The sequence below is a fragment of the Danio aesculapii genome, chromosome 3, assembly GCF_903798145.1.
Source record: "Danio aesculapii chromosome 3, fDanAes4.1, whole genome shotgun sequence".
Classification (NCBI taxonomy): domain Eukaryota; kingdom Metazoa; phylum Chordata; class Actinopteri; order Cypriniformes; family Danionidae; genus Danio; species Danio aesculapii.
The window spans coordinates 6921458-6942182 of record NC_079437.1 but is presented as its reverse complement, the minus strand read 5'-3'; the positions used below and the strand labels follow the sequence as shown (position 1 = coordinate 6942182).

The window sequence follows — 20725 nt, the reverse complement described above, 5'->3', positions numbered from 1 at the left end:
GCAATACTTTCTCATTACACATCACCTAATACACAGCACCTTATAACCTGTATATTTATAACAAATCTGTACATTCAATTCTGCATCCAGATTTCTTGACTAACTGCATCTCTGTTTAATGTTTATCGTCTTTTTTTCATATTGATTTTGTGTTGTCACTTGTCACTTTATGTACACTGGAAGCTTCTGTAGCCAAAACAAATTCCTTGTGTGTGTGAAGCACACTTGGCAATAAAACTGATTCTGATTCTAAATTGTGAATGGCTGCTGTTATTGTTCATCCTCAATTTCTATATTAACAGCAAGGATTGGACTTCCGCTTCCGCCCGCATGGAGTGAGCCAGAAAGACGGGAGCTCCTCAAATAAATAATCATTTATATCTCAACAGACCTATCAACCCCGTGAGATCTTCACAGGTCAGTCAAATAATCATAATAACGAACTTTTTGACATGAAACCGAGTTCGAGCAAGAAAGTTACATCGTCAATTCAACATAATACAAAAGCAGAAGGCAGTGATAACAAAATGGATGACAAAAACGGCGGCTCTCCCATCTCGCTAACAACACTCCGATCAGAGCTACAAACTCATCGGGAAGCGGTGATTAAGGACATTAAATCACAAATTGAAAACCTCCACCTGGAGATGCAAAAAAACCGCGAAGAGATGAAAGAGGATTTGCGTGCGCTACGAGAAGAAATTTTCCCGGAACTGGCAACCTTGCACAAAGCGCAATCCGATTCGGCGAAGGAGTGCACAGAGATGGGAAAAACTTTGAGTGACACGATGGATAAAGTGGCAGTACTTGAACAGTCTTACGAACGCATGAGTAAAGAACACAAAAAAATACAAGAGAAGTGTATGGATTTAGAGAATCGTAGCCGGAGACAAAATTTAAGATTCGTTGGAGTCCCTGAAGGGGTTGAAGCGGGAAATCCGGTTCGATTCATCAAAGACCTGCTACTGGAGCTGTTTGGAGCTGACGAACTTGGGGATTCTAATATGATGGTGGATCGAGCGCACAGGACCCTTGCTCCGAGACCTACAACGGGAGAGAGATCCCGGGCATTAATCGTCCGCTTCCACTATTATGCGGACAAAGAGAAACTTCTTAAGTTATCCAGAAATAAAGGCCGTCTCTACTATAAGGGATCCCCAGTACACATCTTCCCTGACATGAGTCCAGAAGTCGGCAAACTTCGCGCTGCGTTCAATCCAGTCAAGGCCAAGCTGCGAGCCGCCGGAATAACCTACAGTCTGTTTTACCCTGCCAGACTAACAATTACTGTGGACGGAATCAGGTACACTTTTGAGCACCCTCGAGAAGCTGATAAATTTCTGGAAAAGAAGTCTCAAACCTAGATGGCTGAACTGTGAGGCTTGATCATCTAACTGAAAAGAAATGCGGTGTCTGTTCTCATTTTTATCAGGCTTGGACACTTAAGAAAAAATAACATTAATATATTGCTGGGCATATACATAACTTTATTAAAAAAAAAATAAAAAAAAAAAGAACCGCAATGATTATAGTAAAGTGAAAATAGTACATGTAAATTGGTCTAATGAGTGCCTTATTTGTTTTTGTAAAGGAGCTAAGTGGTAAGTCAAATGGTTTACTACCCTTTGGTTGAAGTAATGAGTAACGTTAACAACAGAAGAAGTCCTCTAAACTTACTCTGCTGTTTTTTGTGTGATGTTCATACACACAATGGACAGAGTTATGTTCAACTTGTTCAGATTTTGTTGGTTCAGGTTTTTTTTTTTTTTTTTTTCTCCGTCCTCCCTCCAACTCTCTTGTTTATTTTATATTATTTATTTATTCATTCTTTTTCCCTGTACACTCTAAAAACTGCTTCTCACAATATTTCTCAAAACTCGGATCATGACTAAGAAGACACTATGTACTAATACAAATTCGGTCCAGTTTATTTCATGGAACTGTAAGGGTCTTAATGGAGCAATAAAAAGAGGAAATGTGTTAGCTCATCTTAGGAGATTAGGGGCAGACGTTGTATTTTTACAAGAAACTCATTTAAAGAACCGGAACCGTTTAAGAGGAAGATGGGTCGGACAAATTTTCCACTCAAATTTTAATTTTAAGTCTAGAGGTACGGCAATATTATTAAAGAAAGGTATACCATTTACGGCCACAAAAGTAATTTCGGATTCAAATGGACGATATGTTATTGTAGCGGGACAACTTTACAACACACCAACATTATTTGTTAATATATATGCCCCCAATATTGATGATGATCGATTTATATCCTCTATTTTGAATATCCTGCCTAATTTAGATACTCACCAATTGATTATGGGAGGTGACTTTAATTTTGTGCTGGATCCTATCTTAGATAGATCATCAAATAGGATAATACCTTTGCCAAAATCAGCCAAATTGCTACAAATGTTTATGAACAAATTTAAAATAATAGATCCATGGAGGTACACTTTTCCAAACCAACGAAAGTATTCATTTTTTTCACCCGTTCATCATACATTTTCAAGAATAGATTATTTTTTAATAGATCACAAACTTTTGCCAGAGGTAACACATTGTGATTATGATGCAATGGTAATATCGGACCATAGCCCTTTAATTCTTAAGATAAAGTTTGAGTCGAAATACGACATGATTAAATGGAGATTTGATAATAACTTATTAGCAGAAACTAACTTTATAGAACAAACCAAGGCTCAAATAGGATTATATTTGGAGACAAATAACACAACAGATGTCTCCAAATCTACAATTTGGGAAGCATTTAAAGCATATATGCGTGGACAAATCATTTCTCACAGTGCCTCAATTAGGAAACAGCAAAGAGAACAAAAAGCTAAATTGACTAATAGACTATTAGAAATAGATAAAAAATATGCAATTTCCCCATCAGCAGAACTATATAAGGAAAGGCTCTCTCTCCAGTCAGAATTTAAATTATTATCCACTACAGAAATAAAAAATCGTTTGATACGGGCATAGGCTACATATTATGAACACGGAGAGAGAGCAGGTAAATTACTAGCTTGGCAAATTAAGGAAATAGCAGCATCACGAACAATAATGGAAATCAAAAATAATACAGGACAAGTTATATCCGATCCATTAGAAATTAATAATATTTTTAAAAACTTTTATGTCAAATTATACTCCTCTGAATCTACTAACAACCCATCTGATTTAACCCAGTTTCTAGAATCACTTAATATACCCTTATTAGACACAGAAAACAAAGAAATTTTAGAACAGCCACTGACAATTGAGGAAATAAAAAAGGCTATAACTAACATGCAATGTTCTAAGGCCCCGGGCCCAGATGGCTTCACAACCGAATTTTATAAAAAATTTAGTGATCAAATCTCGCCAATGCTTCTGGACGTTTTTAATGAATCATTTGATAAGGGCTGTTTACCGCCAACATTCTACCAGGCTAATATCTCTTTAATCCACAAAACAGACAAAGATCCCCTAGATCCTGGTTCCTATAGGCCGATCAGTCTTCTTGATGTGGACCAAAAAATTTTGGCAAAGGTTCTAGCCACTCGCCTTGAGAAAATTCTTCCCGCAGTGATCTCCACAGACCAAACAGGATTCATTAAGAATCGTCTTTTATTTTTTAATATCAGAAGACTATTAAACATTATTTATACATCTAATCATAGTCCCACTCAACCTGAAATACTTATTTCTATGGATGCTGAAAAAGCCTTTGATCGGGTAGAGTGGGATTATCTTTTTGCCACTCTTGCTAAATTTGGATTCGGTTCAAACTTTATTTCATTTATTAAGTTACTATATGCTTAAAACTATATGAAAACACTGAACGACTCTTTAAAAAATGGACCAATCTTCCTCTTTCGTTAGCTGGCCGTATTAACACAGTAAAAATGACTATTTTGCCCAAATATCTTTTTCTTTTCCAATGTATCCTAGTATTTATTAATAAATCATTTTTTAAGAAAATAGATAGAATGATTACCCAATACATTTGGAATAAAAAAAATCCTAGAATCAAGAAGATATATTTACAAAGAATTAAAATGAAAGGAGGGATGAGTTTACCACATTTTCAGTTGTATTACTGGGCATGTAATATAAGGGCACTTTCTTTTGGGATAAAGGAGGGATTAACAGATTGGGGTGACATGGAAAATAAGTCATGTTCCCCTTCCTCTTGGCCAGCTCTACTTTACTCGGCCTTATCTACCCCCCCCACACCTCGATTAAACAATCCAGTGGTGTCTAATACTTTTAAAATTTGGAAACAGGTTAGAAAACACTTTAAGTGGCAAACATGTTCTGTCTTAAGCCCACTGACTAAGAATCATTCATTTACCCCTTCTCAAACTGACTCTTTGTTTCATGTCTGGTCAAATAAAGGGATACACTCCTTTAAAGATCTTTTCATTGATAACTGTTTTTCAACGTTTCAACAAATACAGCAGACATATGATCTGCCAAGTACCCATTTTTTCAAATATTTACAAGCTCGCAGTTTTGCCCAAAAGAATTTTATAACATTTCCTAATGAACCACAAACTTCCTCAGTAGAAACTTTGTTTCTACAGAACCCATTTATGAAAGGAGGAATTTCAATTATATATAATAAATTATCTCAGTTAGAATGTGACGTGTCATTAGAGCATCTCAAAATGGCATGGGAAGAGGATCTCGGAGCAGAAATTGAAAATTGGCAATGGGAGGAAGCACAGGAACAAGTTCATTCTGGTTCTGTGTGTATCAGGCACGGTTTAATACAATTTAAGATTCTGCACCGACTCCACTTATCTAAATTAAAGCTCTCTAGGATGTTCCCTGCCGTAGACCCACTGTGTGATAGATGCAATCAAACCCCAGCTTCGCTTGGTCATATGTTTTGGAGTTGTTCTAAAATGGTTAACTATTGGATTTCAGTTTTTGAATTAATATCAGAAGTGGTGGGAAAACAAATTTCTCCTGGGCCTATTTTAGCTATATTAGCTATATTAGCTATATTGTTGCTCCACACTAATAAAGGATGTCATGTCCTGTCTGCAACTTGAGAAGCTAAGGCTTTCCCTAAAAAATAAAACAAAGAATTTCCATGTAATATGGAATCCATTTATTGAATACTTTAACAAGAGAGCAGTGATTGAACCTTAGTAAATGCACCTCAAATATCCCCCCTTATTTAGTTTTGTTCTTTCTCTTTTTTTTTCTGTTTTCTTTGCCCCTTCCCCCCCATTTCTCTTGTTTTTTTTTTTTTTTAGTTTTTGTTCTCTTATATAATAGTAACGTGATGTTACAATTTTGTGTTTAAAAAGAAAAAAGTACACATATGTAAAAGTTATCATTTGTACTGATGTAAAAATGCAATAAAGAGAATGTTTAAAAAAAAAAAAAAAAAAAAAAAACAGCAAGGATTATCTCATATGGGGAGGCTTGTTTTATATTGGCTTTGTTTGTTTGTTATGCAAGGTGGTTGTTTATTTTGAGTGTGGGTTATTTTACTTTGAACCCTCTTGAATCCCTGAATGGTGGGCGCCAGATCCTCTTGACTCCCCCGAATGGCAGGCGCCAGATCCTCGAGTTACCCGAATGGTAGGCACCAGATCCTCTTGAGTCCCATGAATGGCGGGCGCCAGATCTTCTTGAGTTACCCAAATGGTAGGCTCCAGATCCTCTTGAATTCCCCGAATGGCAGACACCAAATACCACTGAATCCCCCGAATTGTGGGTGTCAGATCCTCCCGAATTCCATGAAAGGCCAAAGCCGCCACCTAAGTCCCACGAAAGGCCAGAGCCAAAACCTAAGTTCCACAAATGGCTGCCAGAGTTGTGTGACTTCCCAGTGCGGCCACAGCAGTGTGACTCCCCAAAGCCGTATGACCCTTTAGTGCTTCCTGAACCAAAGCCTCCTGATCCACTGGGGTTATACAAACTGCCAGTGACTCCTGAACCAAAGCGTCCTGACCCACTGGGGTTATACAAACTGCCAGTACCTCCTGAACCAAAGCCTCCTGACCCACTGGGGTTATATGAACTTCCAGTGCCTCCTGAACCAAAGCCTCCTGACCCAATGGGATTAAATGAAATATCAGTCCCCTGAACCCAAGCCTTACTTAAACTGCCAGTGCTTCCTGAACAAGAGCCTCCTGACCCACTGTGGGGGTATGACACACCTATGCCTGCTGAACCTGAGCCCCCAGACCTACCGCAGCTCCACTCTCCAGGCCCTCAGCTGGTCCACGCTCAAGGCCCTCTGCAGCTCCACACTCCAGGTTTCACCACAGCTCCACGCTTCAGGTACACCTCTGCTGCAGGGTCCTTGCCCTCCATCCCTCCCCCTTTTCTACCTCTGCTCCACCTCCCCCCTGGTCTGTATTTGGAGAGTCTGGAAGCTGCTCTTAGGGGCAGGGGAGTGGATCAATCCAGCCCGAGCAGATTACTGGTATATACATTGATAACATGGGCTATTTAAGCAGCACAGACACACACTAGTTGCTGAGTCTTGTTTACATTTTGTGACATTACAACGCATTTACTTTGTCTTGTTTTGCAGAGTTTTGACCCGCACCTTGATTGTCTGTTTATCCCTGTCTGCTGCCTGCCTTCTGACCATCTGCCTGTAAATCTGACTACGACTCTGGATTGCCTCTGTGTTCAGTGGAGATGTTTAATTTAAGGTTCCCATTTTAACTTTTTTAAAGGTGGAGGTTGATACAACATTTAGAATGTAAGCAGTTCTAAAAAAATTGTTTCTATAAAATCTCATTAATCTATAGTTGCAGTATACATGTCTCTGTTGAAGGTCAGCAAATTTAATATAATTATTCATTAAAAAGGACAAGCCATTCTTGTGACTTTGCCTATATTTCAGTCACACAAAGAACAATGTTTCCATCCAAAAATGCATTCAATTTATGTGTAAAACTGGAATATTGCATAAAAATATGCAAATAAAGCAGCGTTTCCATCCAACCAGAGAACAAAATCGTCACTTGCTAAATAACTGGCTCCAAATATCAACAATAAAAGAGGAATTTACTGTGGTAGAAGAAGCTGAGTGAGTCTTTTCTTCATTTAATAAATGACATTCACCTCAGAAGACAATGCCGACATGTAATGAACGCCTGGAGACATTAAAAGCCATGAGACGCAGAGCACAGATGATTTGGACAGTTCTGAAGGTCATTAATAATATAATAACACTAATACTGAGATGGTTTCAGTGTTTTAGAACGACCAAATCAACATTTCAGATGTTCTACAGTGTGCTCAGCCTGCTGGTTTGTCCAATTACACACATTTTCATCACCACATGATCTTTTTAATACACATACTGGAATTTGTTTGGTAAAATAGTTTCCATCGTAGTTTATGCGCATCTTATCGAATAAAACGTTTATCCTACTCAGTTATGCACATGTTTCTTATGGGCATTTTCAAAGGTTGTGTGCATCTTGCCGTTTCCATCAACCTATTTTTTATGCGCATCGCCATTTCTTTTTACGTTTTCACCTAACGTCCTTTCTGAAGGTTATAATTTATAGTATTTTACATATAGCATTAAATCATTATAGCTTAAAATAAATCTGATTTCAGATATTTGTAAACTTACCTTACAGAAAAACATCTCTGAGATTCGTATGAATGTGAGCTTCAGTTGGTTTTGTTCACTGCTCCTGAAAGCACTTTAATTTTCACCTGCAAAAAGAGGAGCAACAACTCTAAGAGAAAGATCAAATCCAGTAGATAAAGCACATATGTTAGGATTAAAAAAAAACAAGCATTTGGGTAAACACTTTAGAATACTTTGGTACTGGTTTCGATGTATTTCAGAATCAAACACATGAAGAAAATTGATATGGCACATAGAGCAAGACAAAATAACTAGTTTTTTGTTGGCTCATATCTATAAAGTATTAATATATTTAAAGGTGCATAAAATAATGTAACATGTTCTCACATTAAATGAATTAATGACAAATCATTTCAATTACATTTAGAAACACCCTTAAAAGAGTCACTGAGTAGATTTATGGCCCGTTTCCATTGAGTGGTACGGTACGGTTCGGTTTGGTTTGGTACGCTTTTATAGGCGTTTCCACTGTCAAAAAGCTTACCGAACCGAACCGTACCGTACCACTTTTTCGGCACCCTTTCGAAAGGGTACCAAAAAAGAGAAAGGGTACCAAAAGGCGGAGCTAGACGCGCAGCTGAACGCTATTGGTTTACAGAGATACGTCATTCGCTTACGCAACAAGCCAGAATGAAAACAAAAAAAGTGCCATGTTTGAAATACACAGCCGAGAGATTACAGTGGAATTATTTATACATATAATAACGAGCCATGGTTGATCTGGGCTCAAACAAACCTTGTCGTCGTCTTGATAAATAGCCACAAACCCATGGAGTAGAGCTGATTTACCCTCTGCCCCGTAGTTTTTTACGAGGCAGTCTGAGGCGCGAGCGGTTTCGCTTTCTTGCTAGCGCTCGCGTGCGTCTAACATTATATCTGAAATAACAAACTTCTTGAGCTGATGATAATAACCTGCGCTTGATTATTGACGAGCTTTTGAAACCCGATCCTGTCAGACACTGACAAACGCGAGAGTGAAGCGTGAAGAAACAAAGGAGAAGCCGGAAAAAAAGGAGCACATTATTATTCAGCAAACATGAACAAAATGCCATGATTAACTAACTTATTATCTTCACCTTTTGGACTAATATGAACTCAGAATGACGGAATTACTGTCTAACAGAGGCTACATGTGCTGCTGAAGATTAAAGACACAGATGAGAGGTTTACACTGACTGTGGGCTATATTTTATGTGTTGTTTTGAACCTAAATACTGACGAAATGTCTGCTGTGTGTAGTTCTTCTGTAGTTGGTTACATATCGGAGACTGTAAGGGGCTGTATGTGTTTATATATGTTCATTTATTTAGTTATTTAATATAATTACAGATGTTACAGTAGGCTGTTTCACACTGTCTTTGATCTGCAGTTATAATCAACTCATGTTCATAGTAAAGTTAGTAATAAACATTTCTACACAAGTATTATGTGTATGAAGCATCTGTTTTGTGAGGAGTGCTTTTCATATATGTAAGTGACCCGTACAGCTATATTGTAGACATTTCCTCGAGCGAGAATGCCGTCGACTGAAACTTTCTGTCATACACCACACCCACCAAAAGGGTACCCTTGTTAGTGGAAACGCAAGCCTGATAAAGGTGACCCGTACCAAACCGAACCGTACCGTACCAGTCAGTGGAAACGAGCCATTAAAGGCTACTTTTTACTCACACTTTGAGTTTACAACAGATACTCTTACTTGCACTACATTTTTTGTCAAGTAATGGTACTTTTTCTTGAGTATGATTTTTCAGTACTCTTTTTACCGCTGCGAAAATTTCCACATGTACATATTAAATGTCTGTCTTACAACAGTATGTCGATCACTGGCTTATTACCTATTAAGATATTAACTGTTTATTAGCACTTATAAGGTATGATCTTATTCTACATCCCTAATCCTGCCCAAATCCTAAACCCAACTGCTACCTTACTAACTATTAATAAGCAGCTAATTCATTGTCTATTGAGGTAATAGTCTTAGATAATAGTGTATGTTTGTTAACAGCGTGACCTGTGACTCAATATAAAGTGCCCAGTGGCTCAGCGGTTAACACTGTGGCCTCACAGCAAGAAGATTGCTGGTTTGAGGCCCGGCTGCGTCAGTTGTCATTTCTGTGTGGAGTCTGCATGTTCTCCCCGTGTTGGTGTGGGTTTCCTCCGGGTGCTCCACAGTCCAAACACATGCGCTTTAGGGAAATTGGATAAACTAAAATTGTCCGTATTGTATGAGTGTGTGTGAATGAGTGTGTATGGGTGTTTCCCTGTACTGGGTTGCAGCTGGAAGGGCATCTGTTGTGTAAAAAATATGCTGGAATAAATGGCGGTTCATTCCACTGTGGTGACCCATGATATATAAGGGACTAAGCCGAAGAAAAATGAATGAATGAACATTGACAGTTCATGTTAACTCGTAATGCTTTGACTAATGGTAACAAGCCTGAATTTGGATCTCGTCCCTGTATGAACAGAGTAGGAGTCTGGTTCGCATTGCCAGCAATAAGTCAGACTTCTTTCCAGTGCATGTTGGACTCCAGCAGGGCTGCCCCTTGTCACCAATTCTGTTCATAATTTTTATGGAGAGAATTTCAAAGCACAGCCTAGGGCTGAAGGGGGTCCGGTTCAGGGACCACAGGATCTCTGTTATTTGCAGATGTTGTTGTTATGTTGGCTTCATCGAACATGCACCTTCAGCAAGCACTGGGCTTGTTGCTGCCGAGTGTGACGCGGCTGGGATGAGAATCAGCTCCTCCAAGTTCGAGGCCATGGTGCTCCACCAGAAAAAGGTGGTTTGCCATCTCCAGGTTGGAGGAAAGTCCTTACCCCAGGTGGAGGAGTTCAAGTATCTCGGGGTTTTGTTCACGAGTGAGGGAAGGATGGAGCGTGAGATTGTCAGGTGGATAGGTGCAGCGGCAGCAGTAATGCGGGCAATATATTGGTCCGTTGCGTTAAAGAAGGAGCTGAGCCAAAAGGCAAAGCTCTCAATTTACCGGTCAATCAGAGCACATCACACCTGTCCTCAGGTCTTTAAACTCTATTCTGAATGTAACTGGGAGCCAGTGTAAAGTATTATTTCTGCTCTATAAATCACTAAATGACCTAGGACCTCAATACATTACAGATATGCTCACTGAGTACAAACCTAACAGATCACTCAGATCTTTAGGATCATTTAAACTAGAAATTCCAAGAGTTCAGTCAAAGCAGGGTGAATCTGCCTTCAGCTACTAACAGCGCCCCCTGCTGCTGGAATCAGCTTCCAGAAATGATCAGATGTGCTGCAACATTAGGCACATTCAAATCAAGACTGAACACACATCTGTTTAGCTGTACCTTTACTGAATGAGCACTGTGCTACGGCCCACAGATCGCACTATTGGGTCTTTTTTCCATAACCTGTTGAACACATTTTAATCTGTTTTTCATCACTGTTATTATTTGTTGTTTTGTTCTTAAACAGGAATAAAGAGAAAAGTATATGTATAGTTGTGAAGTATTCGGGCTTCTTCCCTGCGTCTCTGACGACCGCACTGGTTCACACACACACTCATACGTTCACACACACGCACATACATATGTCTACTCACCCCTCCTTTTCCTCTCGGTACGCTGCTAGTGACAAAGGGCCCTGTCATCTCGCACGCATCCAGTCATTCATTCCATATTTCCATCTTCCCTCAGGTTAACATTAAGTATAGATTAACACACACACCTTTGTGTTTGTCTTTCGTCATTTGTCCGTAAAACAAAATCCATAAAACACTGTGATATAGCTGGGCTCGAATCGTATCGCTTTCTCTCTACAATCGATCTGCTCTAGAGTTTGTTTTAATTGAGCCGAGACCACCTCATTCAGGCGATCTCGGACCGATTGTTTTGGCACAGATCAGAGCGCGATTGCTGGATTCACATATGCCAAACGAATCGCGCTAACTAGGCAAAGAGATGATTCCAAAACAAAAGTCTAGGGGCCCTATCATACACCCGGCGCAATGCAGCGCAAGGCGTGATGCAATTGTTGTTTGCTAGTTTTAGCTTGGCGCAAGAGTGGTTTTGACGTTTTGCAGCACACTGTTTAAATAGCAAATGCATTTGCGCTCATATGTGCGCCCATAGGCGTTCTTATTTAAAAAAGGAGGCGTGTTGAGGCGCATTGCTGGAGCGTTGCTATTTTGAGAAACTATAATAGACTATTCAGTAGACCAGATCAAATCAGGTCTATTGTCCAGCGCAGAGTGCGTTAGTTGTGCACCTCGCTTACACATTGCTTAATACACACAGGGTGTACAACAATACACAAATATCTTTACAAATGAAAAAGAATTAAAGGATTAAAATATTACAAAAATTATTATTTTCTACATAAATATAAACACCATACTTTCATGCCTACTTTATCTGGGGTGGGGGCTTTTTCAGTTTATTCGTAATAATTTGCTTTTGTATAATGTCATTATTATTAGCAGTATTATTGTTTATCTGCATATTTATATTTGTTTTATTAAAAACAAGCTTAGATTTGTCCACCTGTCAGGTTTTAGACCATATGGAGCACAGCATGTGTATTAGGATATAACTCATTTGTTTGACCACACGTCATTGTTATTGTTCATTTATTCCTTTGCTGGAAATTAAAACTGAATTTAGACATAGTTTTGATCAAATCTTTGCTCTTAACAAACTAAATTAATCATGTAGGCTAATGGATGTCTGTGCGTACAAGGTTTCCCTAGAGTGAAAGTGAAAGTAAACAATGAGAAGGCTCATCTCTCATTCTCGCGCTGCAGATGCTCTGTTTAACTGTTTTCTCGCTAGTGAAGTGTTCAGTTTTTACACTTACAAAGTCCTTCAGGTAAATAGCAAATGGCGCTATGGCGCGACGCAACTGATTATATAACTTATTAAGGGAATAAGCTCAACCCTGTTAGACCATGCGCCGTGGTGCAAAGCGGATTTTTCCGTCCTTAAAATAGCAAAAGTGGATTCTGACACGCCCTTAATGCGTTTGCGTCCTGCGCTTTGGACTTTGCGCATGGATCATCAAAATAAAGCCCTAGGTGTGAAAGCACCCTAAGAATTTTTATTTGTTAAAATTGATCAACAACATGCAGTGTTAATGGTATGGTGGTGCGAGGACATAATCAAGGATGTAAACAAGGGGAAATACTGTTTGGCACTGCTAACAATTGAGCTAAAAATTTATATTTATCATTCAAACCGCTGTAATCAGCCACAATCCTCAGCAGTGCATTCTACAAAAGATCTCGCAAAAAATATGTGAACGTTTCATATTACTGACACATGCTTATTCCGAATATATGTACAAGACACTTGTCAGATTTTATTTTAAAGAGCAGGCGTGAGGTTGAGCTGTGTGCTCTTCATTTTTCTGTCTGATTCAGGTAGCTAACGCTGCTCTGACTGGACTGTTTACACAGCGCAAAAGCGCGTGCTTGTAGGGTGTGAGGTGGAGTCAATCCGTGAATCCAGCACATTATGTTAGCTGACCAATCAGAGCCTCTTGAGGGTGGGCCTTACAGAGGAACTAGGAAATATGACAGCGGTTTTCATGTTAGCAGAGTAGCTATATATAATCAAAGTGAGATTTATGAATAAATAACGGGATTTTCTACAAGTGAAGCAAGAGCACACATCGCTTAACCTTCAGGTGTTGAAGACTGTGTATACGTGTTCTGAGCTGTCTTCTTCTGCTAACGCCAAAAAAAAAAACTTAAATTACACTTTCAGTTTAGATTGTACAGATAAGAGCAATACATCAATCTAATCTGTTAGATGTCTACGTTTTGTGTACACTCACAACAACAACAACAAACTTATGTGCTTTTGCAAAATAAGGATAATAAACAGTGTAGGCATTCTTTCTTTTCTCTCTCCGTGAACTGTTTTTAGAAACAGGTCAGTAAAATGCACTGAAACTCTGTCTCATGTCTGTGTGTTTTGTTTTCGCATATATCTATACAAAGCTTCAAGTGTCTACTTTTAAATGCAGCGTGCATGTTGAAAACAAACATTGTTTGATAAAATAATCAGTATCAAACCAACATGTCTAGTTTCCCAGTCTGAGCTCATTATTTTTAATGCAGCCACGCCCACGGGGCTTTGTTATTACAATCGTCCATGTGATACATGTGTGACATGTAAACTGTGGTCAGAAAAAAAAACTGCGGAATCTTCACGAATACATGAGAGATACACATTATAGACATAGTATAAAGCTTTGAAGGTGCACTTTTCATCTCATTTGGTAAACAAACGTTGTCTCCCTAGGTAATCCATAGAATTCGTCTGACACTGTTGCCAACTATTTTCAATGAAAAGGCGCTAAGCTCTGCCCGAAAAGTCGCTAGATTACGTCATACGTCAATTTGCTTATTACTGACATATTTACTGCATAAATATTCACAAGTCAATGCCTGGCAGACACAAGAGAATGATGTGTCCTGTTGTAGACAAACCAAATATACTGGCGTGATATTGATTTTAAATAAACCTCAGCACTCAAGGGAATGTTGTTAACACAGCAATTAATTAAAAAAATAAGAAGATAGCATATCATAGCAAAAATATTGTTTGGTTTTTAGAAATTATTATCTAAACAAGCAAAATAATCTGCCAATGAGGTAAGCAAATCTATATTCAAACTAACCCCATTGGCAGATTATTTTGCTTGATTTAAGGAAAAACTCGCTTATTTTTGACATTATTTCTGAACACATGACAATATTTTTTACTTGTCTAGAAAATGATTCTTCATTTAAGACTTTTTAGATATTTGGACAAGAAACAAGACAAAAACTCTAAGTAAGAAAAGATTTTTTAGCAGTGCAAGTGTCTTAAAAATAGTTAGGCATGGATGCACTGTAAAAATGTGATTTTTTTCTCCTGCGTCAGGTCAGGGTGAGCGTTTACTATGGTACTATAATATTACTATTTAATTTTCTTAGTTGAACTCATTCTGTAAGAGCATTTAAACCACTGTTGCCAACTATTTTCAATAAAAAGGTGGTAAGCTCTGCTCGAAAAGTTGCTAAAAGTTGCTAGATTATGTCATACGTTAATTTGCATATTACTGACGTCATCACGTTCTACCGTTTGTTTAACAGTCTATGGTCAATAAAGGTATTTATCTTGCACTACGTTTTATGTAAGCATATCAATTGAACAAAATTGATAGCTGTTTAAATACTGTATATCAGTATAGACGTGTAGTGAATTTCTCAGATGTAATATACTCAGACAAGTTCCGAAACTCTCACTTAAAATATCTGTGATTGTGAACAAGAAAAGAATAAACGGTCAAATTAAATTGTTAAAATAAAGGAGAAGCAGACCGGTTAGACTGTACAAGGGAAATATTCACACTAATGTGCAAAAACATTTGCCATCGGTACGCAGAGTGATCTGTTGTCCCAACACAATCTCACGGCAATTCGTAACTTTTTGATTTAGTGGCTAATTCGTATGAATTCTTACGATCTAATTCTTACATTTTCGTACGATTTGCGCATCCCCCAATGACGGTTGGGTTTAGGGGTGGGGTTAGGTGCCACGCCTACTTTTTAAAATCGTACAATTTCATATGGCTGAACTCAACGAATTCATACGAATTAGCCACCAAACTGACAAAACCTGTATATTTATAACAAATCAAATTTATAACAAATTAATACACACAATTCAGCATCCAGATTTTTTGACTAACTGCATCTGTTAAATGTTTATCATCTTTCTCTTTTCCATATTTATTTTGTGTTGTCACTTGTCACTTTATGTACACTGGAAGCTTCTGTAGCCAAAACAAATTCCTTGTGTGTGTGAAGCACACTTGGCAATAAAACTGATTCTGATAATTGATGCATCCTTGCTCGACCTTCAGTGTTTCACGACAGTAATGTGCACGAGCAGTTATCTGGATTATTTCATCTGAACTCAGATTAATTAGATCAAATGATCTTCAACTTGCTGTTACTGAACCAATTTGAGCATGGGCATTTAGTTTGGCTCATTGAAGTCAGTCTTTTGACTTTAATTCTCACTTTTCTACACGGCTTTTATAAAACAGCCCCCAGGACTTGAACCAGCGATACACTGAAGTAGTTTATTTATTTATTTATTTTTTAACAAAAACAGACAATGACTTTAACAATCTAGTCATGGTTTTGTCCTAAAAACCTTCCCTATTTGTTCTTTGCAGAGCCCCTTTTATGGATGTTTGAAAATGGCCTTTCATGCAGTGTGTATCACAGCTGTACGTGAATAAAAACATAATTCAACTCAAAATCATTCAAACGAGTCATTTTTAAAACGAATCCCAAGGTGTTTCATGTTGACATTATCATAAACTGGGATATTGTACTGTTTGCTCAAGCATGAAGAGTAAAGAAGATTTCAAGTTCAAGAAGATTTATTCGTTTCAGAGCTAAACAGCTCAGCATGCCACATGGCTACACACACATGGGCTGTTTCTCAAGAATGCAGAGAATGAACTCACGTTCTATCACAGTGCTCTAAGGTTTGTTACTGGCTGTCAAAGACTTATTCATCATTGTGAATTGTATGCCAAAGCTGAGTGGCCTTCTCTGAGTGTAAGAAGGTACACCCACTGGATGACTCTGGTCTACAAGGCTCTCCTGGGACTGGTGCCTTCATACCTATGTTCCCTTCTTCATAAGTCTAAAAGCCAGTATGCCCTACGATCAAGTGAATCTTATTATTTGACTGTTCCCCGGGTTCTGAAATAGGGAAGCGAGCCTTTAGTCATGCCGCCCCCTCATCCTGGAATACTCTTCAGTCTGAATTAAAAATATCTGAGCTCATCCCAATGACATCGTGTCGCTTTAACCTATTTAACAAACAACAACAACAGTCCATTTCTCAATGTATGTGTTTTTAATATATTGAAATGTGGTAAAGCTGAACAACTGAACTGTATTTTTACCTTATATTGATTTTCTATTTATTATTAATGATAATATTATTATTATTATTATTATATTTTTTTCATAAGTCGTGTGTTGCGGACCTCTTGGCCAGGTCACCCTTGTAAATGAGATCTTGATCTCAATGGGATTTTTATCTGGGTAAATAAAGAAACAAACGTTCTTGTGGAAACCGGTCTTGCTGGATTACCTCAGAAGAACGAACTCGGGAGACCTCAAGAACAGAGAATGCATCCTGTGAGAAATGAGATGCTGCGTTCTTCCTGATGGTCACACGACCTTCACACGTTTTTAATGGACAATTATGTAAATATTGCAGCATTATTCATACAACCATTTATTGTTTTTCCCCCTTTTTTTTAAATATATACTCTGCATAAAGACATTACAAATATACGGTGCACAATATAAATAAAACAGATTTTAATAAAATTTTCAGCAAATAAACACCCTTAATGTTTATTCCTTTATTAAGATTTTCATGATATTGTTTACTTTCACTGTTTCTTTTAGAGAAACTCCTGAGACAAATAAGTGATATCTCTGAACTTTAATAATAAATCTAAATAAAATGCTGCACTTCCCACCTCCTTTATTCAGCTGCAATAACTTCTGGGACTTCTTGAGTGAGTTTTGCCCTCAATATCAATATCAAGAACACATCTGGGAATTTTCAGGTTCCCCCCACAAATTAATAAAGGGACTAAGCCGAAAATGAATGAATGAATTTGTAATTATTGCTCATTTATTGTCATTAAGCATTTTTCCACACTGTTTAGTATTGAGTTGAGGGAATGAATATTATTTCTTTCTTCACATACAATAAATTATAGTACTCTTAAGTAATTTTCTCACAACAAACTTTATTTTTGAGGACTTTTTTCATGAGGTCCTGCAAGTCATCGAGCTGCAAACAATGCAGAGAAAAGTGGTGAAAAATAATAATTGGATTAATAATTATTTATTGCAAAGAAAATAACATCAAATAAAATTAATGCTTTACATTCTTGTTAATGAGGTTTTTCATTTCTCGAGCAAAAAACTGGAAATATCTGCAGCATTTGGTGCACTGTATTAGTGTTGGCATAGACCCCCTTTTTTTTGAATTGTAATATTCAACTGGGAAAAAATACACATCACAGGCAAATTATTTCTGCTTTAACCTACGAGAGCTCATATTGTAAATTCTATGCAGATGAATTGATATTTTCCTTTTCAAGATCTTATCTGTATTTACAGAACTTATTAACCACTGTTTAACTGTTATTGTGTTACTGTTATTGTCTTTGGTAGCACTTTCAGATAGACAATACAGTCATATGTACTGTAGCACTAAAATATCTTTCAAATAATAACTGCGTTATCTATTATACATTTTATTTTAACATTTTTACTTTAAGGTTTTTTATTTTGCCAGAAAACATTGCTAGAAAATTATCCCTGAATGCTACAATAATACATAAAATAAGAGCAAGCTGTAAATATCATAAACTAATGCTATCCTTTGACACTTTTCAAATCAAACACTGAAACAATTGGTTGTTGGTGTAATAAGATGCATCAGTGATTTAAGCCATAAAACAAAAATTTTTGTAATAAACTGTCATTTTCAGGAATCGCTTTAATAATCAATAACCTTACTCAGGGGTCTGATGTTGCTACTTGCTAGAAAGTGCTGGTCTGAGCATGCAGTTGGGTCTCTGGACCTGCCGTTTTCCCCAACCCAACAGGTGGCACCGTCTGAGAAAACGATCTCCGGGCCTGAAGTTTTACCCTACTCAATACAAGAAAATAACAGATATTATTGGGGGGTTGTGCACACTAGAAGCAGAACTGCAGATCGATCAGTGTGTGACGTCAGTGTACCCTCCAATCACTCTCACTGCACTTTGATCTCACATTATGACACTGATAGACTATGGAAAGACTAAATTCACTGTACAGTACATATTGGTAATATTGCTAATTGGTGTTTGGTAATATATATATATATATATATATATATATATATATATATATATATATATATATATATATATATATATATATATATATATATAATGCAGCATACAGGCAAGCAGATGAACCCAGAATCCATTGCGCTAAATTAAGCTAAAAACAAGTTGGCAATGCAATACATTAGTTTCGGGTATAAGAGACCCCAATGCAATTAAGGAAGTTATGCTGTTCATTTATGACACAGACATAAGTGTAGGAAATGATTCTGCAGATTTTAAATGATTTTATTACACAATTTAAATGATTCTTTTAATTGTGTAATAAAACATGCGTTCAGCCTCCTTTTGTGGCACAGTCCTACAAATTAATAAAAAAAAACATAGGCCTTTTATTTGTTTATTTATTTATTTATTTATTTATTTATTTATTTGTGTTAATTATTAGAAGGTGTCGTATTAGAAGAAGTGTCAGTCTGCATAATTGTACTCCTCTCTTCACTCCAGCCACTGTTAAATGTAAAGAGAGGAACATCTCAACAGAAGACCAGTGACAGAATATAAGAGAAGAGTAAACAACATCACTTTACTCTCTTGATTCACTGTGGGGAAAAAAGCCTTTCCAGTACGCAAAATGCTCACAACAGTAGAAAAAGTGTTTCTCCTAAAAGATTAAAAGTGTTGTTGATGAGCTCTCATTTAGATCCTTTATTTTTGAGTACATTTACACACGTTTGTTTAGGCTACATGAGTAAGCATTGATCCTCACCCATCTTTCATTTTCCTTTTAAAAATGATTTCATTGGTTTAATGCCTTTTATAGCAGCAGAGGCTAAAACGTTATATATGTAAAAACTAAATAAATATGATGGTGGATATTTCTGTAGGGGAGCGCGGGGCACGAAGTAACGTGGGGTAAAATGAAGCACAAAGTTTAAGGTATTTGCTCAGGTTAACCATGGCATTTTCCCGAGGTTTTCAGCACAGTGTTGGCAGATGTCATCCTGCCAATTATTGAAAAAGTTTAGCAATATTTGGATGAGAAACACAGGAGAAACCATTTTTTTAGCATAAACGTATTTTTTATTATAGTCAATATTTTTTTATTAAAAAAAAAATCTGTGGAAGCATGTTAGTAAAATCTTATATTGTTTGGCTAAAATATTATATATTATATAGGCTTATATAATTATAATATTATATAATATTATATAGGCTAAAAGATGAACCCATTTAAAAAGATGTAAGAAACACACAGTGACTGCTAGCCTGTTTTGAGGAAAACACAGCACAGCAGGGTTAGTTGTAACAGGGTCTTACAATTAAGCCACATGCGGACACCAATTAAACAAACAATATAAATTTTGAGTGAAACTTTGGGAACATTTTTTAATATAAAAAAATGTTTTTTTAGTAGAAAATCTTTTTTAATAGAAAACATACATTTTTCTGCTAATAATGCAAACAAATGCCTTGTATAATAATTGATAATAATGCAAATAAATCCAAATGTGTTTATCCAAAAGATAAATGAATACACATTCTGTGCTATATAGAATGAAAAAAACCTGAGTTAAGTACTGAAGAAATATAGCTCCTATTTAAAGTAAACTGGATTTAAATGAACTGTGTGAAATCTGCCTTTTTAAGCGTGTGTTACAGCTAACCCCCTGTCTGTCACAACTTGCCCTGCAGGTGGGGTAAGTAGTAACATTTTAACTCCTGGCACTTTGGCAATACAAAAATAAAAGTAGCCTTCTATTAATGTGAATTAAACTATTACAGAAATAAAAGCCATTTTAAAAACTATTTATTTACGGTCTCTTTGTCCTGTTTTCAAAAGAAACTGCTGTGTAAGAGCTAACAAACGTATTTCAGATGAATCTTTTAGATTAATTTAACAGGCAGTTGTACAAAACTGATGGCTTATAATTTATTTTATTCTTTTTTTGTGTGTAGATAATCTTAGTTACGTGTCTTGAAAAAACTCCAATAACTGATAAAAAATAAAAACATTTTCCAACCCGAAGTTGAATGTGAAACAAACAATGTGTAATGTGAAATAAATCTATCATCTCCCACCTTATGATAATGCAGTTATTACCCTTACCTTTATTAGCAAGACCTTGGAAATACAGGTTGTGTTCAGATGCTCTTGGTAAGCTTCCAACAGTGTGAGATTTCTG

At 37.0% G+C, this 20725-nt stretch overlaps 1 protein-coding gene across 1 annotated transcript in view; it reads right to left on the bottom strand.

Moving 5' to 3' along the window:
- The window catches only part of LOC130220763 (GTPase IMAP family member 8-like), a 34822-nt gene extending 14097 nt beyond the window's left edge, over positions 1–20725 (bottom strand). Inside the window, exons 1-2 of the mRNA XM_056453000.1 lie at positions 20650–20725; positions 7604–7689 (exon numbers count right to left, since the gene is read on the bottom strand). Of these exons, the coding sequence (XP_056308975.1) occupies positions 7604–7618 (15 nt within the window). The 5' untranslated portion in view covers positions 7619–7689; positions 20650–20725. The remainder of the gene's footprint in view (positions 1–7603; positions 7690–20649) is intronic.